This window comes from Myotis lucifugus, unplaced genomic scaffold, assembly GCF_000147115.1.
Source record: "Myotis lucifugus unplaced genomic scaffold, Myoluc2.0 scaffold_113, whole genome shotgun sequence".
Lineage (NCBI taxonomy): Eukaryota > Metazoa > Chordata > Mammalia > Chiroptera > Vespertilionidae > Myotis > Myotis lucifugus.
Window position 1 is genome coordinate 1,311,196 of NW_005871161.1, and position 26,367 is coordinate 1,337,562.

Consider the following 26,367-nt stretch of genomic DNA (forward strand, 5'->3'; position numbering starts at 1 on the left):
ACTTCTATTTCCAAATAGCATCTGTGTTACCTAGAAGGTGACAGTAGCTCACTGTTATTCAGTGCTTCATAAGGACCCTGCTAGTTGTTTTGCTTATAGTATCTTATTGAATCTTCACAGAAGTTCTGTGAGCAAGATGCTAATATTATCCCCATCTTACAGAGGAGGAAATGGGGGGCTTAGAGGGCAAGTGACTTGCCTAAGGTCACACATCTAGGAGGAGTCAGAACATGGGTGCAAACCTGTAGCTCGTAAACATTTCAACCCATGATGTTTTACCTGTGAAAATGGGCTTCTCTGTCCGACATGGCATAGGCCCCTCGGAGACACGACTCGTTTCCTGCCACTCCCGTGATGTGTGGGGTAGGCACTCACTGGGGAGGACATGGCAGAGGAGTGTAGATGCCCGGGTACTGACCCGTGGAAAGGAAGCTGGCCCACAGGAAGGACCCTGCAGGTTCGGGTAATAGAAATATGTGTTCCTGCTGTTCTGGAGCCTTTCGGTTGTAGAAACAGAGGCCTAAGGTCTCTGAGAGCCTAAGCTCTTACCCACAGGCACTTGTGGACAGGCCGTCACTGAGATGATGGGCTCATGGGAGTTGTGACTCGGGGTTAAAGATGCCTGTAGAGCAGGCATGTCAACTCCAAGGCTAACACGGGCCAAATAAACACAGTCTAAGTGTAATTGGCCGCAAAAAAAACAAAAGCTTCAATTTTCATAGGAACATAGATTTATTTCGATAGAGACATGTTGAATACAAAGGGGTGAAATAAATGAGTCATCGTTAACATAAAATAATAGAACATTTTAATAAAAATAATATTTTTCTTGAACATTAACTTACCAGACACTGAATAACTGCACAAATTAATAAGGGTAATGCAAATAAACCTATGCTCTTGTTCTCTGAAAGTGAAATATTTCCTGTTGCGCACACCCAACAAGTCAGTCCAAGACTAACGACTTGGCCATTGGCTGCTAAAATAGTCGCTGCTAGTGTTAGTGGAGAGAAGTGGTGCGCCTGCGCGTAAGGCGTATAAGGGAAATGAATGCAACACGATTATAGTAATCAGTAATTAGTGAACATTGTAGTTCATTATTACCAATGATGTATAACAGGATATTATAAAAATTAAGTTATAAAATTTTCATTAAAATGTTTCTTATATACTGTTATATTGGCTGGGCGCAAAAATATTCATTGTGGGCCACCTGCGGCCCGAGGGTGGTGAGTTTGACATGCTTGCTGCAGAGCCTGTCCCTGTGCTGGACTGCAGGTCTGCAGCCGTCCCTGTCGGGGAGGTGCTGGTGCGGAGGGAGCGCCCCCACCAGGCCTTCAGGTGTGTCCTGAGTCTCATGGAAGTCTTTCCCACGCTTCACAAGAATAAAGAACATGTGGTTTTCAATCCAGTATTGAAAGGAAATTTTTTAAAAACGTGTTTTATTACACTTTTTGCTCTCTAACAAGCTATTGGTTTTTATCATAGGCCCTCGGCCAAATGCAAGCATCTATTTCTTCCATTTAAATCTCCCCCCATAATTCTTTCACGTTTTACCGCTGTTGTTTTAGCATCCTCTGTAGTTGGCACACTACAATTAGGTACTTTGTTTGTTCACTGTCTTCACAATCCTCTCCACAGAACCCACCTGGCTTTCAACCAACTTGGGTATTCTGACCTGCATAGAATGTTCTGGAATCCACAGGGAAATGGGGGTCCATGTTTCCCGCATTCAGTCTTTGGAACTAGACAAACTGGGAACTTCTGAACTCTTGGTGAGTAGTGGCCTGTCTTTGGAAGAAAACTTTATACGTTTATTGTCGTGAATGTATTTAGCATATTGCTTTGAGGTTTCTGTTTCTGGTGAGTACATAGACTTCTACTTCCTGAATGTTGTTCAATTTGCATCGATATTTAAGATGTGAATTTTGTGGTATGTAATGTTGACTGTTGCCGTTTCCTGTGCGAAGAGCTGGTAAGTCAGGCATTTCCATACTTAGTTCAGCTACTGGCTCTCTTTCCTGGGTGGGCTTTTTCAAAGCTGTTTTTTCTTTCAGAATTAGTCTTACATGACTCACTATAAAGCACAAAGGGAGGTAAGCGCTGAACTCCCACATTCGCTTTACCTAGGGACACATGTTATACGAAACAATGACCTAAGAGTTTTACTGTTTGTTTCTAAAAGTACTCGTGAATTGGGAGTAGCCTGTTAGCTCCTGTCCTAAAACCAGTCACTCCTACGCCTTGACTTCGTTAGGTAGTAAGGGAAGGACTATGCAGGTGTGAGCTTATCACCTACCCTTCCCATCATGATTCCCCCAAATTTGGAGCCTTATCGGGTCCCCCCAGTACATAGATCCGGTCGGGAAGGCCCCCTGGGCATCTCCCAGAATGCCTGTGGTCAGAAGTCCTGTCTTGCAAAATTTGAACCTGGTGGCCTGGGATTTATACTAACTGGTCTTTAACAATGAAAGCGCGTGACGTGAAATAGGCTCCGTCTCAGACCCAAGGCCCTGAGCAAACCCTGAGCGAGCCTGGGCCCCACCCCCGAAAGCCCAGCTCCTCAGGAGCTTGTCCGGTGCACAGCACCCCAGAGTCAGTCCCCCAGCCGGCAGCCGTGTCGTCAGCACCCTGTAAGCAATGGGGTCTGTCTTGGGTGTAGGAGCCCCTCGATTTAGGAAGCAGGGAACTTAGGAAGTATTCTGATACCGGCTCCCCAGTCACTCAGGACTGGAGGGGAGAGGCTCGGGGCCAACACCTGAAACTTCCTCCTTTAGTGCGGAAACGGCATCGCCCCATCTCCTTGACTCGATTAATGAAGCCCAGGGTGATAGCTGGGAACAGGAAGAGTCCACATGCTAAACACTCGCCACGTGATGAGCTCAAGCCTCTCCCCAGAGACGGCTGTATGAACGTTCTTACACTTTATATTGATTCTCTCATTATCTGAACGACCAAAGGACCTTCAGAATAAAATTTTTTTAAGGTTCTTGAACCCAGAAGCGTGGAGCTTCTTCATTAGTTGCCTGCCGCATCTTTTTTTTGTTGTTTTAATCTTCACCTGAGGATATTTTTCCCTTGCCTTCAGTTAGAGTGGAAGGGAGGAAAGAGGGAGGAAGAGAAAGAGAGACATCAATTGATTGCCTCCCACTCATGTCCTGACGGGGCAGGGGGGGGCGGGCAGGGAACGAACTTGCAACCCAGGTATGAGCCCTTGACTGGGAATCAAACCCGCAACCCTTCGGTTCGTGGGCTGACACTCCAACCACTGAGCACCACCGGCCAGGGCAACATCTTAATTTGTATCCCAAATATAAAGGAATTCTAAATTCTTTTCTGTCCAATTAGAGTAAACCCCTCAACCAGAAGTGAGGCACGTAGTAAGTGCTCAGCAAATGCTTGTTGACCAGATGGATCAGTGGTTCTCAACCTGTGGGTCACGACCCCTTTGGGGGTCGAACAACCCTTTCACAGGGGTCGCCTAAGACCATCGGAAAACACATATATAATTACATATTGTTTTTGTGATTAATAGCTATGCTTTAATTATGTTCAATTTGTAACAATGAAAATACATCCTGCATATCAGATATTTACATGACGATTCATAACAGTAGCAACATTACAGTTATGAACTAGCAGCGAAAATAATTTTATGGTTGGGGGTCACCACAACATGAGGAACTGTATTGAAGGGTGGTGGCATTAAGAAGGTTGAGAACCACTGAGATGGATGGATGGCTTGTAGCCTGAGTCAAGTGAAGGAAGGTACATATTCAGCAATAATAGGGAACTTTTAAACCGGTAGTAACGAGTTTGCTGTGTTGTGTTTATGTTACAGCTAGCCAAGACTATTGGGAACAATAGTTTCAATGATATTATGGAAGCAAATTTACCCAGCCCCTCACCAAAACCTACCCCAATGAGTGACATGTAAGTACTTCTAACATACTGAATTCTTTACCATCTATCATTGTTTTTTCAACGCTCCCCAAAAACATCTTCGTGGTTATAGTACCCCCCCCTTCCCCAAGAGGAAACCCCATTATGAGGAAAAAGCAGAGCAAAGAAACGTATTTTGCAACATGCTTCTGGAACTCACGGGTTATTTTCAGCATCACCTCCCCCTCGGGAGTGGTGTCTGCTTGGAGGGTAAAGCTTCATGAGGACGATTCTCTAAATCGCGCCTGTTGTGATAAATAGGAGACACAACAGCAGTGAGAGACGCCTGTCAGGTTGGCAAAGGTCCAGATTTGTGACATCCCCGCGGCAAGTCTGGGGAAGCAGCCATCCCAGGGTCCCCGGCGCTGCTGGTGGGGATCCAGGTGGCACGCTGCCTGTGAGGAGCGAGCTCGCTGTATTTGTCACCATCAGAAGTGTGTTTACCTGTGACTCAGCAGCCCCACTTCTGGGGGTCATTCCTGTTGTGTCATGAGGGACAAAGCGAGTGTCCTTCTAGAGCAGTGATGGCGAACCTTCTGAGCTCGGCGTGTCAGCATTTTGAAAAACCCTAACTTAACTCTGGTGCCGTGTCACATATAGAATTTTTTTGATATTTGCAACCATAGTAAAACGAAGATTTATATTTTTGATATTTATTTTATATATTTAAATGCCATTTAACAAAGAAAAATCAACCAAAAAAATAAGTTCACGTGTCACCTCTGACACTCGTGTCATAGGTTCGCCATCACTGTTCTATAGGCATCTGACTACGTACCTCATGTCTGGCTGCCTGGCTTGGGGAGGGAGGAGGAGGCGTGGGAATGAGTGCGCGAATCCCTCTGGTCGCAGACATGCCATCCAAACTCAGGAACTGAATCGCGGGCATATCTGCTGATCTATCCTTCACTTTTGAACTCTCACAATTTCCTGTCTGGACTCAGGCACCAAATGGATTTGGACAACGACGAATACATAAACATACGCTTACTTGACATTGTGTTTGCTTGACGAAACCCGGGAAAATACACAGCAAACTTACGTGCTTGCTCTGGGTGGTGTGACTGTGAGACTCCTCCATACACACCTTCTGGTATCATTTTTAGTTTTGAGTCAAGTGGATCTTTAAACCTATTCAAAAATTTTTACATTGACTTTGCACTTGAAATTTGTTTAATACTGTGGGTGACTAGGAAGAAAGATAACATTCTTTCTTCTCGCGATCAGCGAAGGTTTTGTGAAGCAGACGCCTGCCTAAAGGTTAGACCAGCCCCTTCTGGGTGGTTGTTCAGGCACCAAGTTCACAAAACTATTATGGGGCACGTCCAAGGAGCACGGTTCTTCCACTCTGACATCATCAGATCTCCCAGTAGGTCTAATAATGAAGTCTCTTAATTAAAATAACTCTTCTCAGAAAGAAGTGTTGGTCTGCAAAGATGTAACCCTTTCTCAGCCCTGGAAAATGATAAGGCTTCGTCTCATGCTCTGTTTAGGACGGCACGGAAGGAGTATATCACGGCGAAGTATGTGGACCATCGGTTTTCGCGGAAGACCTGTTCATCTCCGTCAGCTAAACTGAACGAATTGCTGGAGGCCGTGAGGTCCCGGGACTTACTTGCACTCGTCCAGGTCTACGCGGAAGGCGTGGAGCTCATGGAGCCACTGCTGGAGCCCGGGCAGGTGAGGCTGCGCTGACATCATCGGGTCGAGAGGAACATGGACAGTCCGTTTCAAAGATGGCTCGTTATTATAATGAGGCTGTAACACACCAAGTGCCCCGCCTGAATCAGGACAATCTGAGAGGGGAGGGGGGCTATTAATAATTACTTTGGGGTAACGACGTGAAGGAAACTACCTAGACAAAGTAGGACATGCGACCGCCTGTTTATACTTGCCTGTCCTTCGCAGGAGCTCGGGGAGACCGCCCTTCATCTTGCAGTCCGGACTGCAGACCAGACATCTCTCCATTTGGTTGACTTCCTTGTCCAAAACTGGTATGGTTTCTGTTTGCTCTGAATGGGCCTTGTAAGTTAGCACAGACCAGTCCTGTTAGCAGCCGCCATCAGTAATCAGCACACCCTTCTTAAAGAGCCAGATACTACTTTAGGCTTTGCAGGCCATGAGGTCTCTGTCGCATTCAACACTGCCATTGCAGTTATGAAAGCAGCGAAGGCAGTATGCAAATGAGTGGGCGTGGGTGTGTTCCAATAAAACTTTATTTACAAAAACAAATGGAGGGCCAGAGAAGGCCTGCAGCTATGGTTCTCCAACCCCTGGTCTACGAAATTGTAAAATCCTGTCTCTGGGTCCAAAACCTCTGCGCTTGGGAGGTTGGGAAAGAAAAGACTTAACAGGGCAGGTCCACAGGATGTTCATTGTAAGACAGTGTGTGTGGCTGACTCGGTCGCTGATTCAGACTTGGGACGTGCTAATAGGAGTATAATAGTCAGCACAGGAGCTTTGGACTTGCTGGATTCTTCCTGGGGTAGATCTGTAAGCCACAGATTTTGAGGAGGAACCGAAGCTCATGCAAAAGAGCGTGAGCAAAACCGTGAGGGCGTTTGAACCCACAAGTGACCCAAGCTAAGCTGTATCAGTGCCCAGGCCCCTTAGAGGTGCAGTGGTCAAGAGCATTGGTGAAGAACACACGTTGCCTGCGTTCACATCCTTGCTCCATCATCCGTGTCTTGGTAATCTCAAACGCACACACTGGGTCCTCTCTGTAGTAGCATCTTGTGAAGGTTACATGAGCTAAGATAGGTGAAAAGCTAAGAGGCAGTGTCTGTCTCGTAGTACACTCAGTCAGTGCTGACCACTGGCGTCCTGTGTTGCTTGTAAATTTGGGTGAAATGTTAGAAACCTCCTAAGTTTATAATAGACGGGTCTGAAATTTGACTCCGTTGTTAGCCCAGACGTAAGTGGTTCGCCCGTAGTGCTGGGTTGGAGAGGCAGCCGTTTTTCCCGCTGCTCTGGTTTTTCAGTGGGAACCTGGACAAGCAGACGGCCCAGGGGAACACGGCCCTGCACTACTGCAGCATGTTCGACAAGCCCGAGTGCCTGAAGCTGCTGCTGCGGAGCAAGCCCACCGTGGACGTGGGTGAGCACACGCGCGTGGGGCTCAGCAGCCGTGGCTGGACCTGAGCTTGCCTGCTGCCCGTAATCTGATCATGGTCTCTGCCTTTTCGAGGTCTGTCCTAATCATGCACATGTCTCTTCCATTTCAGTGAACCAGGCTGGAGAGACTGCCCTCGACATAGCGAAGAGACTGAAAGCCACCCAATGCGAAGATCTGGTAAGCAGCCCTGGCTGGTGTGGCTCAGTGGATAGAGCGTCGGCCTGCAGACCGAAGGGTCCCAGGTTCAATTCCAGTCAAGGGCACGTGCCCTGGTTGTAAGCTCAATCCCCAGTAGGGGGTGTGCAGGAGGCAGCGATCAATGATTCTCTCTCATCATTGATGTTTCTAGCTCTCTCTCCCTCTCCCTTCCTCTCTGAAATCAATAAAAATATAGTTTAAAAAGTAAAAGAAAAAAATGTGGTAAGCAAGCTAAATAGACATCAGCTGCCCTGAAGTGGCATTGTCTGAAACTGGAACTGGAGATAAAAGAAGCAATTTTTTTTTTAATTTTGGCTAAAGAAATTCCGACAAGCACTGTGGCTGCATTTGAAAACACAATAAACGTGTCACCCGCCTGTCCTCGGAGGGCAGCTGTGATGAGGAGCTGGGAGGCGGGTGAGAGGCGGTGTTACCACCCGGGCTTACGGGTCGAGGTCATCCGGCTTTCTCTGTGGCTCCCGGTCAGGAAGACCTATCTGGGGAGCCAAATAGTCGGGCAAGCCAAGGGCAGAGTACAATGGTCTTTAAATGTTAAGCGCGCTGCTCTCCCCCTCGTGTCCCTGCATGCACTCACCTTTTCCGCTCCCACTGGTCCCTGCTCACAGCTCCAGGCCGCAGCGGAACACGGTGCTCATAACCTGGGGAAGGTTGAGATAGGAAAGGTAGGTTACCTTCCCGAGCTCCAGGCCCCTGTGGCGCTTTTCTATTCCTCCGAGACTCCTCCGAGGAGGTCTGGGTGTCCCGCCCCGTGTGTGAGTAAGAACAGGGGACATGGATTGAACTGGGACTGTCTGACTTGAAAGACCCACCCCTCGCACTTCCCTGACTGTGATTTTGCCTTCCAGCCAAGAATTTGCCGTTTTGAGACTCATTTTAATAATATTTTAAAAAGCTTTACATTCTGGAGAGAAGTCACATTATCAAACTAAAATAGACCGTGCCTGGAATTCCTGGCGGTTTCTCTGAGCTGTCTGCTGGTCCAGCGTGGACGGCCAGGGGGTTGCTTCCAAAGCCGCTGCTGGTGGTTAACTGGGACCCGGGAACAGGTGGGGTTTGCTCAGTGCCGCTATAATGTTGGGGTGTTTGGCGTTTGAATGACAATGGCTGCGCCCGCTGTTCCTTTCAGCTTTCCCAGGCTAAGTCCGGAAAGTTCAACCCACACGTCCACGTGGAATACGAATGGAACCTGCGGCAGGAGGAGATGGATGAGAGCGACGACGACCTGGACGACAAGGTGAGTGTGAGTCGGCCTCTGGGGCTCTGAGTGCGTCTCCCCCGTTTCTCTGAAGGAGGTCGCTTGGTCTTAGGACCTGATGCACCAGGGCCGTTCTCTTGGCTCAGACCGGGTACTCCTTTGGGTCCCACGTAGCAGCTGCATCAGTCAGGGATCTCCAGAGAAACGGAGCCGATGGGACGCGTATCCCTGGAGAGAAAGCATGGAATCTATTTTAGGGGGTTGGCTCACACGCGCCTGAGGGCTGACAAGTCCAAAATGTATGGGCAGGTTGGGAATCCTGGCAATCTTGAGTCCGAAGGCCTCTGGAGCCTCGGGGGGCAGGGTGGGGGGGACCTCAGTCTTTTCTCCTAAGCCCTTCAGCTCACCGGCTGAGGCCCACCCCATTATGGAGGGTATCCCCTTCACTCCACATCTAAATGTTAACCACACTGAAGAACACCCTCCCAGCAACTCCTAGGCTGCTGTTTGACCAAACACCTGGGCACCAGGGCTTAGCCAAGTTGACACATAAAATTAGCCCTCAAAACGGCTGACGAGTAAAGAATAAGTTGTTGTTTATCGAGCACTTGCACGTGGACTGGGCAGCGGTAGGCATGTCGCCCGTGTCCCCCCAGGTTGTTCTTAGGAACGCCCACTGTGCTCTTGTCCCTGCTGCAGAGGAGAAAACTGACACACGGACATTTTGCAACTCGTCTGCAGTGTCAGCTGGTGGAGGCGGTCTCGGCTCCCAGAGGTCGTTCTCAGCGAGCTCTGAGGCTGGCCGCGCACCTTTCACTGGGCGTGTGGGGGCGATGCTTCTTCCCAGGCAGGATGTGAGGAATGGCCAGAGCTGACCGGACAAAGGTGCCCTGAGGTGCTCCCACTTTAGAGGAGACATTTAGAGGCGACAGTGGAAACCCTAATAATGGGAATTGGGGGTTGCTGAGGAGTGCTCGGAGGACACAGCAGTGAAGACCCGTCAAGGACGGACAGTGGAGATGGGCTCCTAAGGTAGGGAGGAGCTTGCAGGGCAGAGGAGGAGGAATGCATTCTTCCAGGAAGGAAGAGCAGCATGTGCAAAGGCCCCGGGGTCATGCTGGAGCCCGGACATCTGAGGAAAGGTTAGAAGCACAGTGTGTGAGGCGACCTGCACATTGGCTGGGCGGAGAGAGGCAGGAGGCCGCCGCAGGGCCAGGCCGCCCAGATCAGGGAGGCTCTGTGGGCCACGTTTGACCTTTCGGCTTTGGATAAAGCCAGTGAATTTTTCAAATTAACAACCAGTAGCAGTGAGGAGCCAACAGAGATTTCTTGTGGGAAGGGCGTGTTTCCTACCTGCCCTGCGTCTGTGTGGAAAACGGATTGAAAGAAACGGAATCGGGCTGTTCAGGGGCCATTGCTCCTGTGGGAGCTGAAGGGTCCTGTGCACACAGTCCCAGGGGTGTCCCTGAGCTCTCCATGCACAGCCGGTGACTGGCAGGCACGGAGGGTCCTGACTCGGAAAGCAGTGGATGCTAAAACTGTCACCAGGATACAGACCCAGGGCACCTCACAGGCATGAAAATGGTTTTGAATCCAGGAGGTGGGATGGGGCCTGCAGGTCTGAGTCGGCATTGGGGTCAGTCAAAGCCAGGGGTGTGGATGAGGTTACTTCTGCGCTGATGCAAGTGAGAAGAGAGGTAGGATTGAGAATCTCGGCTTCAAATGGCTCACCACAAAGGAGCGTTTAACGTGGCCACTTGTAGGCGGGTGGGAATCTGTTCATATGCTGGTGGCCGGGGCCTGCACCCGGAGGGACTTGCAGATTAAAGGTTAATCCTAACTGGGACCTTATGCTTCTGGCCACTGCTGACCCCTAACCAGTGTCCCCCTAACATGACCCTGGCAGTGGTGACACAAGGATCGGAAGTGTAAGGTCTGCGTCCTTCCCTGTCCTGTGTGGTCCTCTGGGGCCAGGGTTGTGGGTGCCCAGGTTCCCCCTGGAGCCCGCCCGCAGTGGCGTCCGGATGGTTGTCTCACCCTCTGCACTGTTCTCTCCCTCCAGCCGAGCCCCATCAAGAAGGAGCGCTCGCCGCGCCCCCAGAGCTTCTGCCACTCCTCCAGCATCTCCCCACAGGACAAGCTGGCGCAGCCGGGATTCGGCACCCCGCGGGACAAGCAGCGGCTCTCCTACAGCGCCTTCACCAACCAGATCTTCACCTCCACGAGCACAGACTCCCCCACGTCACCCACCTCGGAGGCACCTCCATTGCCTCCTCGAAATGCCGGCAAAGGTACGGGCTTTGAGAAGGGCCTCGTGGCTCCGTCCTCAGAGCTAGGAGTCACGCAGCCTGGAGGGAGAGTTGCCAGGCGCACGTGGGTGGCAGAGTCTGGAGTGGGGTGCCAGCACCAGCAGCCAGGTAGGCGGTGTTGTGGGCACGCCTCACACATTCTGTGTGAACCTCACGGCAGTCCTGTCTGGGGTGTGCTCTTCGTGCCCATTTTGCAGATATGGAAACTGAGGCTTAGGGAGGTAAGAGTGGCTTGTCAAGGTCATGTAGCTGGTAAGTAGTAGAGTTGAGATTCAATCCAAGGTCCACATAGTGTCCAAGACCTGGGCTCTTTCCTCTTTCGTAAGGATTCTTGTTATGTAAAAGTGCTTTCCTCTAGACCAGCCCGCCTCTCTTCTGAAGATAGTGTGGCAGCAGCATTAGTTACAGGTGGAGCCCTGGAGGCCCTAGACCAGCCGTGGGCACACTACGGCCCGCGGGCCAGATCCGGCCCGTTTGAAATGAATAAAACTAAAAAAAAAAAAAGACCGTACCCTTTTATGTAATGATGTTTACTTTGAATTTATATTAGTTCCCACAAACACTCCATCCATGCTTTTGTTCCGGCCCTCCGGTCCAATTTAAGAACCCATTGTGGCCCTCGAGTCAAAAAGTTTGCCCACCCCTGCCCTAGTCCCAGTCTTTCTCATTTCCTGTTCACAGTGAGGGTGTGCGACAGTGGCTGGCATCGTGGGGACTAGAGGGACAGAGGTTCAGAGATGCTGAGTAAGTGACCTCCGGTCTCGGCTGTGCGGATGCTGACCAGGCCCTGTGTGGCCTGAGCCCACCCTCCTGTCTCTGGGACGAGGCAGGCCGTGCGGCAGAATCCTCCCCAGAGGAGGTGATTGGGCAGGCGTGTCGGATGCCCCCGAGGGGCTAATGCTGGGGCCACCGCTCTGTCCTCCAGCAACAAGTGCTTGTCCTGCGCCCCTGGGTCCACAGAGACCATCCTGCCAGGAAGTCGGCGTGTTCCCCGACAGGGACGGGGACGGATGAGGCCCAGAAATGCCCACATCAAAGGGTCCCGCAGCCGGGGAAGTCGAGAGGCCCCGGGCCGGAGCCTGGGGTTTGTTCTCAGCCAGGGCTCCCCCTGCACAGCGCAGCGGCTCACGCGCTTCCAGGCCTCTCCGCACACAATGCGGGCCTATTGCAATCACACTGGGGCTATTTTCTGGGAAATGTGAGCTTTATTCAAAACAGTGTTTTTTCAGAGCTTATTCTCCATTGAGATAGTGCTATAAATGGGAGCTGTGTTCTTACAGACCCCGAATGGCCTCATAGATCATAAAGTAACAGAGAAAAGTTAAACAGAGGCTTTGGTGTGAATAGTTCTCATCGAAGATAACCAGTGACCGTGACCGTGACAGCACGTGTGAGCCAGAAGTTTCACCAGCAGTGTTTCTTACTGTTCCCCACGTTTGCTGGCACGTACCTAAGTCAGGCGTCCACGTCCTCTGTAAACCACTGACGATAGATTGGGCCTTAGCCCTGGGCTGTGCGGGCATCATGTGAAACTCCCCAGCAGGGGAGTGGCCTTCTCGGGAAGCTGAAGGGACCCGCAGCATGAGCTGCGTCCCGCCTCTCGCCAGGCTCACGTGCCGTGCACTTGGGAAGCGGTCAGGTGCAGAGCGAGTTCGTAGAGGACGTTGTTGCAGATCGGCTGGTGCTCGGTGCGGAGGTGGCTCCCCCTGGCTTGTGGCCCTTACTTTTCCCCATTTCATTCTGTTGAACCGATAGACACGTTTACCTGAAAGCGAGGGTGTCCTGCCTGGGTCGCTCGGGCTGCCCACCTTCCGTGGCACGTCCCGCCGAGGCCTCTGCTGGCAGAAGTCCCTGCCCTGAGAGTGAGGCAGGCTCTGAAGGGCGCCAGCTCGGGGGAGGCGGAGACGGACACTAAAGTTAAAGTCCCCCAATCGTCGGACTGAGGGGGAAAGTGGAATCATTCTGAATCCAGCTCAGGAATATTTTCCGGAAACTCCAGCTGCCTCATCAAAATGCAAGGAAGTTTGACTTCATTACCTCCAAGCAAAGCCTCCTTGTGCTCGGGCAGAGCTGTCAGCAGCGGAAGACTCGTCGATTCAGGGCCCGTACGCCGTCCGGGAGCCTAGACAGGCGCGCTGGCGGCTCCCCCTCTGCGGTAGGAGGCCCAGCGGGATGAGGTCAGAGCCGTGATTTAAGTGCAGCTCCCGCCCCACTGTGCGCTCCTGAGGACTAGAAAGAGCAGTGGTTCTCAACCTTCCTAATGCCGCGACCCTTTAATACAGTTCCTCACGTGGTGGTGACCCCCAACCATAAAATTATTTTCATTGCTACTTCATAACTGTAATTTTCCTACTGTAAACAATATGTAATTATATATGTGTTTTCCGATGGTCTTAGGCGACCCCTGTGAAAGGGTCGTTCGACCCCCAAAGGGGTCGCAACCCACACGTTGAGAACCGCTGGACTAGATAGCCATTCCCAGGCTCGCCAGGATCACTGCGTCTTTCATCTTTCAGCTAAAATCAGGTCATAGGACCAGGATATCTGAGAGCAAGAGGGTGCTGAAAGGTTAGGCCAGTCCACAGCCCATTGCACAGCGACAGCCCTGGGAAGGTTAAGGGACTTGAGGTCACTCGATGGCTGGGATGGGACAGAGAATTAAAATGGGCCTTAGGAGTTGTCCGACCAGAGCTCCTAGATTCTCCCTCTGCGTGTCGGGGAAGACGGTCCGTCTCCTCTGCCCTCCTGGTGGACTTGCCATCGGAACCCAGGGACACAGACCATCCAGGAGAAAGGCTCTAGGAGAGCAGAGCCCGGGCTGCTGGGGGGCTCCTGCTGGGATTGCTGGGCTGCGGCTCTGGGGGCCCCTAGACCCTGGAAGGTGGCGAGCACCGTGAGACTGTCCCCCAGAGCAGGCCCTTGAAAACAGACACCAGTGCTACAGCTTCACCGTGTTTTTCAGTAACTGTAAGCTATGGACCTGCCTCTTCCTCCCGGTGTACGATTCCAAGCCTCTCACAGCGGCGGCCAAACTGCAGCTGAGCTGGGACAGGTGTGGACACTGGTGAGGAGGAAGGAGGCATTCAGCTCAGCCTGGCGGTGGCAGGGCTCCGCGGACGCCGTGCTGCTGGCCTAGGGCCCCCTGCCGGGTGGAGTCCTGGTCGGTCTGCGCCGGGTCCGTGTGTCCGCACACTCCACCTCGAGGTGCCTCTGTTTCCCCATCTTGGCGCCTTCCTTCCCACGCGCAGTTCCTCTCTGAATGAACCCATTGTCTTTACCCTTTAAAGTAACAAAGTTTCTACTCTTCAGCTCTATCCTGTGAAAACCATGGGAAAGTGGGAAAATTGTCATTCGCACTGTCCACAGCTGTACAGATGCAACCTGTGTCATTCACGCACAGGTGGCGTGTTAGAATTCTGAAGTTACACAGAGAGAGTCAGGGAAAGTTGTAAGCCCTCTTCTGGGTCTTGTTTTCCTTTGAACAAGTTATATTTCAGTTGGTCTCCCCACATGGGAGACCTGGGTTTTCTGTTTGACCAACAGCCAGAGGTATGAGGACTCTGGAAAGGAATCCATCTGCTTCCACCACAGACCCGCCTTCGCCCAGAACGTGCGGGCACGTGCGGGCAGTGGGAGAAGGCCTGTGGATCTTGCCCTCAGGAAGCTGACAGCAGGAAAAGCAGGCTGAGAAGCTAGTGATGTTGGTCCTCGTGGAAGTTCAGAGATAAAAGCAATGGCTCTGGGCAGAGGGCTGGGTAACAGGTGTCCTAAGATGACCTTTGAGCCGACCTGACCGGGGAGGATGCTCCCACAGAAGGGACTGCTGCCTCCCAGGAGGAGAAGCTGGAGGCTGCGGTGGCGCTGAGCCGGCCAGAGTCCCTCAGCTGATTCCCTGCAGGGACTGGCTGTCCTCCGCTCCGAGCCGCGGTCCCAGATGATAATGTGGCAGGAAGGTGGGTTCCAGGTGGCGCGGTGAGGCTCCTGGCTGCGGGCTCAGGAATGGAGGGGGAGGTTTGACAGGCATGTTGGGGGAGGTTTGACAGGCATGTTGGTTGGGATTCTAGGAATGAATTTTTTAAGACATCTATGTGTGGGTGTAGTTGAATGACTTCATAGATTTCCTGGCTTTTAAAGATGGAGCCTTATTGGGGGAGGTTGAATTCAAACTATTCATCTATTAGTTCAGCGTTAAATTACTAGATCCAACCTACTGTACACCAGAACCTGTGGCCTGGCGAGGGAGACAGGCCATCAGCACGTAAACAAAGCCGTCATCACAGACGCCGTAGCTGATGGGAAGAAAGGCTGACATGGCATGTGGAACACCAGTCTCTTCCCTTTGAAATGATGATCCCAGAGGCTCGGTTTTGCTCGGTTTGTGGTTATGGGACAACCCTGGCCTGATGGCCCCTGAAATCGCCTGCACACACAGCGTTGCTCACACATCACTCCCTTAGCGCTTTGCCTGGTTTGGAACCCATTGAATGACCTTTTGGATGCAGTGCCCCGGCGCGTCCCTAGGTGGCGATAGAGATGAACTTGTCCATTATCCAGTCCCCATTTACTTCCAGGAGGAAGTTACACTTCCTCACAGCATTCGCTGCTGCCCTGGCTTTGGGGAACTGCAGCATTGCGGGAGGGGGTGAGTGCCTCCCTGTCCCAGAGGCCTTGGGTGTGGTCCCAGCTCGCCCCGTGTGCCTGTCACTCTAAAGTCTCCAGGTCCCCACTTTCCTGGCTGCACAGCGGGGGCCGTAATTCCCCACCCACATACTTTACGGGGCCTTTATGAAAAGCAAGGGGAGTGGCCTGTACGGACACTTTGGAAAACTAAAAGCTTCAGACAAGTGCAGGGGTGCAGTAACAGTGACTCTGCTTCAAAGATAAAGTGGTTCTGAGATTGCCCTGACCGGGGCCATAAGTGGTTGATCTGGGGTAACGGCAGGCTTCGAGATGGAGGGCATCACCGGATTGAGAGAATAAAGTACATAGAGGGCCACTGAATCCCAAAGGCCAAGCGAGAAACCACAGTTACCGACTGAGAAAATGGTTTAAGTTGATGTCGGTACGGATCAGTAATTGATCATGGGAAACGCCAGCACTTGGGTCACCAGGCGGAGGCCGGCAGTGACTGAGCTTCCCTTTGACACGCAGAATGTAGAAAGCTCTTTGGGAGCCTGTCTGGATCGCCAGGTACCTCCCGTCCTGTGTTCACATGTGGTGTGGCCGTGTTCTCCGCTTTTCTTCGTTTCTCTCCTTTTTTATTGACTTTTAATTTTAACGTTTGTGGGAGCAGTTATTCATGAACAGTTAAAATGTCCACCTGGTGACAGTCACAGAGAGACGTGTGTCCAGTGCCCGGCAGGTACTGCTGGCACCCACCAGCACTTCAGTGCCACTTTCCAGAAACAAAACTAACAACACACTTTTTTTTCTTTCTTAAAACATCAGTTCAAAAAAGTCAACATTTTTGCAGTAATGGTGTGTGTGTGTGTGTGTGTGTGTGTGTGTGTGTGCTAGCCTGTCTTTGTCTCTGAAGAAACTTGAGTCTTTTTTTAAATCTATAGAAACCAATGTCTAATGTATGTAACCTATTGTCTAATGTATGTAACCTATTGAGTTTCTAATATAATAGGTGGTTTATGAGGTCCAGAACAATCATCAGAATTGGAGGGAAAAAGAGGTTTTGGATTTCTTTTTTCTTCCGAGTAATTCTTTTTACTTCAGCATCCTCCATTACTTATACAAGTCATTAACAACAACTCGGGCCTTGCCAGTGTGGTTCAGTTGGGTTGAGCACCCTCCCGTGGACCTGAGGGTGGCGGTTCCGCTCCCAGTCAGAGCACATGCCTGCATTGCCGGCTCGATCCCTGGTAGGGGGCAGGCAGGAGGCAGCAGATTGATGTTACTCTCTCTCTCCTTCTCCCCTCTCTCTAAAATCAGTAAAAATATATTAAAAAAGAAAACTTGGGCAAAGTTTACGGACTTAAAGGAAAGGCTGTGGCGGAGAGAAGAGTCCTATTCTGTGGCCTCGTGCCTCAGCCTGCGGCCCTCGAGGCGGCAGCCTGTTCTGCTCTGGCTCATTGATTTCCCTGGCGGTGCCTCCTCCTCAGTAGGTTCCGCCGATTCCAGTGACTTATTGTTCAAAGCGCGTGGTTTTTTCCCGTTGTACCTAAGTGATCTCAACGCATTGGCATGTCATGCTCACTGGTCTCCTGTTTCTTAAAGACACACACTCGCCTCCCCTTTGCTGTCACTGTTTCTCACCAGCAACTTTTAGAAACCCTGTTTGGGCATCACTGGGTTGACGGGCGCGGCCACCTCCAGCCTGCGCTTTGGTCCCTCCCCTTGTCGTGCCGCCGCCGATGTGTGAAGTGACTGCACACACCGGCTGCTCGATGAGACCCGGACTGACCTTCCTGCCCGTTCGGTGCCTTTCCAGGTCCCACTGGCCCACCTTCCACGCTCCCCCTCGGCATGCAGACCTCCGGCGGCACCTCCACCCTGTCCAAGAAGCGGCCCCCTCCACCACCACCTGGACACAAGCGAACGCTGTCGGACCCTCCCAGCCCACTACCTCACGGGCCCTCCAACAAAGGCGCAGTCACCTGGGGTAAGTCACCGGAGTCGGGGAGCTGAGGTTCGCAGAAAAGGCCATGTAGCCCCCTCAGACCCGCTGGCCAGCGGCACGGCTGGAACTCTAAGCCGGCCTGTCCAGCTCCAGCGTGCGCACCATCACCACTCCTGTGAGCCGTGGGCACGGCGCCAAGGAAGCAGGGAGCGAGCGCAGTGGCTGGGGAAGAGTGCTCCGAAACCCGCTTTGGAGATGGGCTTTGAAGGTTGCATAAGAATTTACCGCGAGTGGGAGGGGACAGGTGTTGGGGGGTGGGCAGGTGCTGCAGGGAGGGGACAGGTGTTGGAGGGGGCGGGAGGGCAGGTGCTCCAGGGAGGGGACGTGTTGGGGGGGTGGCGGGCAGATGAGCAGGGAGGGGGAAGAGAGGGCTGAGTGACAGAGACATGAACACACAGTGTCTTTGGAGGATGGAGGTCACCTCAAGTGGCCAGAGAACATTCTGTCCGGGAGGCCCAGCCCGCCCTCTGCCAGCCCCTCCCTGCCCTGTGGTTCGGGGGCAAGAGTGACAGGTTGTGGTGGTTTAGTGCAGACCCTGCATGTGGGCTGCTCGGCCTCGTGTCCCAGCGCTGACCCTCACCAGCTCCTTGACCTGGGGCTTGACTACTTTGCGTGTGTTTCTTCCTCTGTAAGAAGGACGGTGGTGGGTTGTATTGTGTGTCCCATGAAGAGATCACTGTGAGGCACTGAGCACAGAGCCTTGCTCACAGTAAGTGCTCAGTGACCGGTCGTTGCCATGGTTCTGTTACCATCGGGGCGCGGTGGTGGCCACGGAGAGCAGGTGGACTTGGGGTCAGTCTTTCCAGTCCCTTCTGGAACCTCAGGGGTGCTTGTCTGCCAAACCCACATCCCCATATTCCATTTCTCTGTCGGAGGCTGCGACGCTTCGCATTTTCTTTTCCCTGTAGGTAACGATATGGGTCCATCCTCATCAAGTAAGACCACAAACAAGTTTGAGGGGCTGTCTCACCAGGCGAGGTAAGCCAGCTCTGTCCTGCTGGGCGTGTGGTTGTGGGGGCAGAATCACAGAGGTGGGCGTTGGTGCCGGTCTCCTCCACGTGGCCCGCAGCCGTGCTGGTCACGGCGACAGCCTGGCCCTTCGCGGCCGGCCGGGCTGGGAGTGGACAGCCGTCCTCCATCCAGCTCCAGGTGGGACGGCCCTCACATCCCTGAGTCAGTCTGCCAGAATGAGATTTTATTTCCAGTTTTCCACCTGAAGTCCTTTTGTTCTGGTACTTTCCCTCTGGGCTCCATTTTGCAGGCGTGGGGATGAAAGGTAGTCCTCCGCTGAACCGACAGCAGAGGTCCTCGGGCTTAGGGCTATGTATGAATCTAGGTGCTTTGGAGCATCGTCTGTGGGCAGCACTACCCAGTCCCAACTCGAGGGCTCCGCTAGAGGCCCGGGCTGAGATGAGGACACAGGGCCACTTCCAGACCCAAAATCAGGGAGAAAGTCACCTGGTGTGTGTGGGCACAGCTTTGCAGAGTGTAGCCAAGGTTTAAAACACAAGCCTGCATTTCTTTAATGCCACTGTTTTTGTCTTGACAACCTGGGAGGTGAGCCGCTTAGCACGGGCGCACTTTCATAGATGAGGGTCACTGGCGACCGGCGGCCTCAGCGCTGGACGCAGACCCTGGCTCTGCGCACTCCCCGCCCCGGGTCCCTTCCCTGGCGCCCGCCCTGCCTGCAGGACCTGAGGAAATCACTGCCCAAACGTGGCGTTCGCCATTTCCAGCTCCTGGTGGCTTTATCGCAACGACAGTGGGACCCTGCCCGAGGCGGGTGGGACCTCAGGTGGCCTAGAGCGAGCAGCCCCGGGGACCAAGGGCCAGCACAGGAGGCACGCGCGCCCTGGGGACCGAGGGCCAGCATAGGAGGTGCACACGCACGTCGTCTCTCTGAGCCCCGGTTTTTGTCTGTTGGCTTGGCTTTCCCTGTTCTCGTAAAGGCAGTTGGGGTAGGAGGGAAAAGCCAGTTCTGAGGACATCCGCGGGCAGAGCGGGAGGAGCAGGAGGTTAAAGCAGCTCTTGGAGGGACGACGGCGCTTGGCTGCTATCACTCTGGGCCCTGGCGCTCCGTGGCTGCGGCCCCGTCTTAAACGGAAGCAGCGGTTCCAATGAATAGATGCCCCTGTCCGCCGGCACTTAAAGGCCGTGGGTTAACATTTGACCCCTCACATGACACCGGCAGCCTCCTATCGCAGGGACCTGGGCCTTTCCTGCTCATTTGCACGGGCTCCCAGAGGCGCCAAGCCCAGGGGAGGGAGGTCACCTAGGAGGATGTGAGGGCTCTGAGTCCAGCAGAGCTGGGTCTGGATTTCCATGTCCATCACCCACCAGCCTCGCTCGGGGCCTCTGCCAGTCACGGCGGTCTCCTCCTCTGACAGTGGGGCCGGCGGGGGTACCTCTGTGCCACACCGGGGATAGGACCAGCTGCTTCCACGGCCGGTGCCCTGGGAAAAGGCTGGGAGGAGGAGGAGTTAGTCGGAATCATTCAGAAACACCCGCCCAGCCGGGCAAACGCTGACTGATGGAAACTAGACCGTATCCTTTTGCTAAAGAGATCTGGCAAGGGTTCTTAGATGGTTCAGCACCGCCTCTGATTTCCTTGAGTAACCCGTCACCACCGATATTATGACACTTTTAGGTCCTAACTGATTTTTTTTATTAATTAGCACCGGTTCCGCGAAGTCTGCCCTTGGCCCGAGAGTTCTGCCTAAACTACCTCAGAAAGGTAAGGCCTCTCGTGTCTGAGGAGAGACTGTCTCTTTTCTCACTGCACTCCTTTGCAGCTCTGCGTGAAATATCATTATACATTTCTTATTACAAAAGTGATACCTGTTCATTCTAGGAGATTTGACAAATACAGGTAAGCAAAAGGGAGAACATAAAAACCACCCGAAAATGCAAGCAACCGAGACAAGCTGGTGGGCCCATCCTTTTACTCGCTTTTCTGTGCTTTCCATACGTTTCCGTTTAAACTGATGGTTGTTGCTTGATAAATCAGAAACGTTTCACATCGTGCATAAAACACATTTGCCTAACGGGTCACTTTTCCTGGCTGCCTAGTATTCCACTGCCTGGTGCCAGGGTATGTTAAGCAGTCTCTGGTACTTAGTGGTCACGTAGTTTGGGGGTTTTCTTCACCATAAACAGTGCCGTGCTGAACATTGTAGCACAGACATCTCGGTGCCCGGCTCCATCCCTGCTCTGGGGTGGATTTCTAGGATCAGGGTGCCCGGCTCCATCCCTGCTCTGGGATATATTTCTAGGATCAGGGTGCCTGGCCCAGATCCCTGCTCTGGGATGGATTTCTAGGATCAGGGTGCCCGGCCTGGCCCAGATCCCTGCTCTGGGATGGATTCCTAGGATCAGGGTGCCCGGCCCAGATCCCTGCTCTGGGATGGATTCCTAGGATCAGGGTGCCCGGCCCAGATCCCTGCTCTGGGATGGATTCCTAGGATCAGGGTGCCCGGCCCAGATCCCTGCTCTGGGATGGATTCCTAGGATCAGGGTGCCCGGCCCAGATCCCTGTTCCGAGGTGGATTTCTAGGATCAGGGTGCCCGGCTCCATCCCTGCTCTGGGATGGATTTCTAGGATCAGGGTGCCTGGCCCGGCTCCATCGCTGCTCTGGGTTTTTCTTCCTTTATTTATTTATTTTTTAATTTTACAACTGTCTCTCTCACTGAGTTGGATTCTTAGGGTGACAGCTTTTTAGTTGACTCACTCACATGCTTAGTCTGCTGTTTTCTTGCTGAGCCCTGTGTGACTGGCCCCTGCGCCAGGAGCCAGGGCTACAAACGAGTGAAAACGCGAATCCTGGCTCCGGGAAACGTGGCTGACAGTAAGAAGATGCTGTAGTGCAGCGGTTCTCAACCTGTGGGTCGCGACCCCTTTGGCAGTCAAACGACCCTTTCACAGGGGTCGCCTAAGACCATCCTGCATATCAGATATTTACATTACAATTCATAGCAGTAGCAACATTACAGTTATGAAGTAACAACGGAAATAATTTTATGGTTGGGGGTCACCACAACCTGAGGAACTGTATTTAAAGGGCCAGAAGGTTGAGAACCACTGCTCTAGTGGGATGCTGAGAGCTGCCAGCTCCTGTCGGCCAGTTCCTGCTTAGAGTAACTCATGTGTTAGCAGGCAGCAAGGCGAGGCACAGAGAGGTTGTGTGAGTGTCCAAGGTCACACAGCTGGAAAGTAAGTGGTGGAGCTGGACTCGGAGACGTGTCCTCGGTGCTGAGTTCTCCGGGACAGAGCTGTGCCAGGAGCTGTGGGCGTGGTCCCCGGGCACCCGTCCCAGGCTGTGGTGGGCACGCAGCCCAGCGCCAAAGGGAAGAGGAGGAACTGACTTAGAAATGCACCCAAACCTATTCAGTGGGGAATAAGTCAGAGTTGCAGACAGTGTAGATGTTGTGGTCCCGTTTATGGTTTATTGTCATCATGTTTATTCATGAGCGCATGTACCTGGGTCCCCAAAATGTGATGGGGGCTGGGGGGAGAGAAACCTCTTCCTACTGACGCTAAGGAATTTTTATTAGCTGGCAAATACTCTTGCAACACAGTGTATAGATGAAAGCAGACAAAAGCTTTATGTCTGGAAAATACACTAAAAAGTCAAAAAGGAAATACAAAAATATTTGCAATGGCTACAGTTAGGTGATGGACTTCGGGAACTTTGAACTCTGTACTTTCCGACTTTCATCTGTATTGTTCATGGTTGTGGGGTTTTTTAATCGTGGGCTCGTTTGGACATCCTTCCCTACGTCACTGAGCGTAACACATGAGTTGTAACGTGGGAGGCTTCCAGGCTCCCGCTCCTGTCTGTTTAACAAGAGCTCCAGGTGCTCACGTGGGTCGTGCTCAGCAGGTGCCCCTCTGTCCGCCCTGTGACCCCCCTCTTTGGCTTGTTCCCGCAGTGGCACTCCGGAAGACCGAGACCAGCCACCATCTCTCCCTGGACAAGGCCAGCATCCCGCCCGAAGGCGTCCAGAAATCGGCGCCGCTGGCAGACCTACCCCAGAAGCCCCCTGGAGACCTGCCCCCGAAGCCCACCGAGCTGGCGCCCAAGCCCCAAATCGGAGATCTGCCACCTAAGCCAGGAGAACTGCCCCCCAAGCCTCAGCTGGGCGACCTGCCCCCCAAGCCCCACCTCTCAGACCTGCCCCCCAAACCACAGATGAAGGACCTGCCTCCCAAACCGCAGCTGGCGGACCTGCTGGCCAAGGCCCCGCCCACCGACATCGCCCCGAAGTCGCACTCGGTGGATCTCTCCCCCAACGTGCCGGCCCGCGACGCCATCCAGAAGCAGGCCTCCGAGGACTCCAATGACCTGACGCCCGAGATGCCCGTGCCGCTGCCCAGGAAGATCAACACGGTGGGTCCGAAACCGGGGTGTGGGGGAGGGGGCTCATGCAGCAGGAGCGGGGTCAGCAGGCCACGGAGGGAGAAACCAGGCACCGCAGGAAAGGCGCTCTTTCTGTGACTGACTGTTGACTGTGCTGGGCGCCCAGCGCGTCCTCTGCAAGGTCATTTCCCCATTTCCATCTTCCTGTTTGCAAAGAACTGGAAGTTCAACAGATCAGAGCCCAAGTCAAGTTGGTCAAACCTCAGAGCTTTGGGGAAGTGCCCGCTGCCGGGCCAGCTCCTGCTGACGCTGCTTCGCATGAAGCCGGGAAGTGTTTGCGCTGCACATCGAGTGGCGGAAGCTGCAGATGTGCTTTGCATCATGCTTCCCAAATCCATTTTTAGACTCTGCGTCATCCTGGCCTGCGGGGGGGGGGGGGGGCGTGCTGTGTCCCTGGTGGAGCCGGACTGTCCCCTGCCCTCGTGGTGAAAGTGATGGCCGATGCCCGCTCGCCCGGGCCGGGCTCTCCCCTGATGCCAGGGGAAGGGACAGGGACTGTGGCATCTTGAGATGTCTCGGTACACGGAGCCCATGGCAGCGGAGAAACTGAGGCTCAGGGAGGTCCCGCCCCTGCCCACGGCCAGCGAGCCCTGTGCTCCCTTGGTCAGGCCTGGCGGCTAACAGCCCGTCTCTGTGCCGCAGGGGAAAAACAAGGTGAGGCGCGTGAAGACCATCTACGACTGCCAGGCCGACAACGAAGACGAGCTGACCTTCATTGAGGGCGAGGTGATCATCGTCACCGGGGAGGAGGACCAGGAGTGGTGGGTACGTACCCGCACCGTTCCTTCCCCTCCTGGTTCCCTCAGGCGTGGGCTGCACCCGCGGGGCCCTGCCCTCCTGGTGGGGACCATCTGTCCCTGTCTCACCTGCCAGAGCAGCTGTGGGTCAGGGAGTTCACGTGGGATGCGCTTCAGCCGTGGTCACACCTGGGGGATTCTTCACATTTTCCCGGTGCAAACCCAGAGCTCTAGGAAGCACGTTGCCCGAGGCGTGTGGCAGGTCAGCGGGCAGTGCCAGTTCCGAGCCTGCGTGCTCGGCTGCCGTGGGCTGGACACAGCCGTGCTCCAGGCCCTCTGTGCTGCGGGTCCCTCATGGAGGGACCGACAGGTGGCCTGGCCGGGCTCTCAGAGCCCCTTCCCTCTGTCTGTCATCGGAGCCCACGTGTAGGTCTTGTTATGTTTCCCACGACGGACCTCCCGTAATCAGCTCCCAAAGACATAACAGGTAGAAGCTTCTGCAGGTGACAGGCCAAGGCTCAGGCAGCAGCCGGGGAACCTGTCGGGCCACAGTGCTCTCGAACCTTCACACATCTTCCCCCACAGCGGCCAGGAAACAGGCTCAGTCCACAGCAGCCCTCCCAGGCGGGGCGTTCTCTGTCATCTCACAAGCAGCCAAGGGAAGGGTGTTTCAGCCCGTGTTACAGGCAGGAGGCTGAGCAAGCTGGGTCCCGCTCGCCCAGAGGGAGAGCAGCGAGCCCCTAAGAGCACACATTTCATTCTGTTTCTAACGCTCGAGGCCTCTTGGTTTCTCCCCCACCTGTGTGTCCACCACCCCAAGCCAGGTCTCCCTCCATCACCTTTACCCCCTTCCCCCTCTCTGCCTCCCCTGCCTCCCTCCCTCTGGCATCACCACACTGTGGTCTGTGTCTGTGAGTGTTTTGTTTGTTTATGTGTTTGCTCTGTCCCTTCACCTTTTCCACCCAACCCTCCCCTCTGACAGCTGCCAGCCCGCTCTCCATCTCTGAGTCTGTGTCTGTTTTGTTAGTTTTGTTCATTTGACTTCCCAAATGCGAGCGATCCTGTGGTGCTTGTCTCCCTCTGACTGACACTCTCACTGAGCGTAGTGCCCTGCCTGTAGACCAGCGGTTCTCAACCTGTGGTCGCGACCCCTTTGGCGGTCAAACGACCCTTTCACAGGGGTCGCCTAAGACCATCCTGCATATCAGATATTTACATGGACGATTCATCACAGTAGCAACATTACAGTTAAGAAGTAGCAACAAAAATAATTTTATGGTTGGGTCACACATGAGGGACTGTTATTTAAGGGCCAGAAGGTTGAGACCACTGCTCTAGTGGGATGCTGAGAGCTGCCAGCTCCCGATGCCCAGTTCCTGCTTAGAGTAACTCATGTGTTAGCAGGCAGCAAGGCAAGGCACAGAGAGGTTGTGTGAGTGTCCAAGGTTGAGAACCACTGCTGTAGACAGTGAGGATTCCCGCGGGCTGCCGGGCGCTGGCCCAGCGGGCCTGCCTCCACCTGACGCCTCTTGCTTCTCCCCCCAGATCGGCCACATCGAGGGAGAGCCCGAAAGGAAAGGGGTCTTTCCTGTGTCCTTTGTTCACATCCTGTCTGACTAGCGAGAAGGAGAACCTGAGACTGTCCACACCCTTCATGGCTGACGCCGCGGCGCCCTGTGCACACGTGTATATAGCTGCTGTTACAGAACCTGACCCGCCCGGGGCGCCCAGGAGGGAGCGTGGTGTGTGTTGTAAATAAATGCCCTGTTATCTTCCGCCTTCGCCAGTATTAATGGGAGCCTGGGACCGGCGTCTTCCTGGTTTGCCAAAGCCATCCTGGCGTCTAGCACCTACATCTCTCTCTGTGCCGTTTTCCAAGCGAGCAGGAGCCTAGGAACCGCCGGCTTTTCACACAGAAGTGGTCTCAGCTGCACCCAAAGGCACAGCATGGACTGTGCCCAGCGGCGGCGTTCTCCCCGTTACTGAGCGAGCACGGTCGCCGGGCGGCCTGTCTTCTGGGGAGACTGAGCTCCGACAGGCCGCCTGCAGTCTGTGCTCACAGTTTACAGCTCCAGCGCCCACCGGGCATCTATTACAGCAAGTGCTCGGTTAAACGTGAGTGTGATCCCTTCAGCAGAACAGTCACGCCCCCAGCCTCGGGGGCACGCAGGTCGGCCAGTGGACTCAGACGTCCCGGGAGCAGTGCCCGCCCGGGACGTTACCTCATTATGCAAAGATGACGTAGCCTTCATGACGATTCGGACAGAAGCTGATGCCCTCGGTGACGTTCCTCTTTCAGGCCCGAGGGCTGCCAGGAACTCAGCCTCCTCGCCGTGCATGCGTTAGACGCCTCCGGAGCCTGCCTTCCGTAAAGGACCGCGGAGCCGGTGGCCTGCACACTTTAACCTGATTGCCATTAAAAGCAGAGATGATAAGGTTGCGACGATGTTTGTGTCTAGTCAGCCCCGTGGCTTTCTCTCACGCGTGTGGCTCTCCCCGTCATGTTATGAATTAGCCCCCTTCCCGTGTGAAAGCATCTCGTGCGTCCATCTACAGTATGTTCGGAGCTCTGTCCCTGACACATTTAAACCCTTCAGGGTTAGTCAGGAGGAGGACGGATTAGAAGTCACCCTGCCCTCGGTCTCCCCACCGTCGAACCAGGTGCTGAAACCGACCTTTTCTTCCTCCTGGCTCTTGGTTACACCCCGATCGTAGGGAGTCCCCAGCCCCAAGCCCTGTTCGGTAGACACGTCACCTCCAAGTCAGCCCATCACCCAGGTCCTGGCGCTGCTGTCACCCGACTGT

At 53.8% G+C, this 26,367-nt stretch overlaps 1 protein-coding gene across 1 annotated transcript in view; it reads left to right on the forward strand.

The window, feature by feature from the left end:
• ASAP1 (ArfGAP with SH3 domain, ankyrin repeat and PH domain 1) overlaps positions 1 to 26,002 on the forward strand; it is a 162,384-nt gene extending 136,382 nt beyond the window's left edge. The window contains 14 exon segments of the mRNA XM_014459676.1: positions 1,642 to 1,775; positions 3,842 to 3,933; positions 5,436 to 5,622; positions 5,851 to 5,936; positions 6,924 to 7,039; positions 7,167 to 7,234; positions 8,403 to 8,510; positions 10,534 to 10,762; positions 17,220 to 17,390; positions 18,317 to 18,386; positions 20,084 to 20,142; positions 22,338 to 22,795; positions 23,468 to 23,590; positions 25,108 to 26,002. Of these exon segments, the coding sequence (XP_014315162.1) occupies positions 1,642 to 1,775; positions 3,842 to 3,933; positions 5,436 to 5,622; positions 5,851 to 5,936; positions 6,924 to 7,039; positions 7,167 to 7,234; positions 8,403 to 8,510; positions 10,534 to 10,762; positions 17,220 to 17,390; positions 18,317 to 18,386; positions 20,084 to 20,142; positions 22,338 to 22,795; positions 23,468 to 23,590; positions 25,108 to 25,182 (1,976 nt within the window). The 3' untranslated portion in view covers positions 25,183 to 26,002.
• Positions 26,003 to 26,367: the final 365 nt, after the last annotated feature.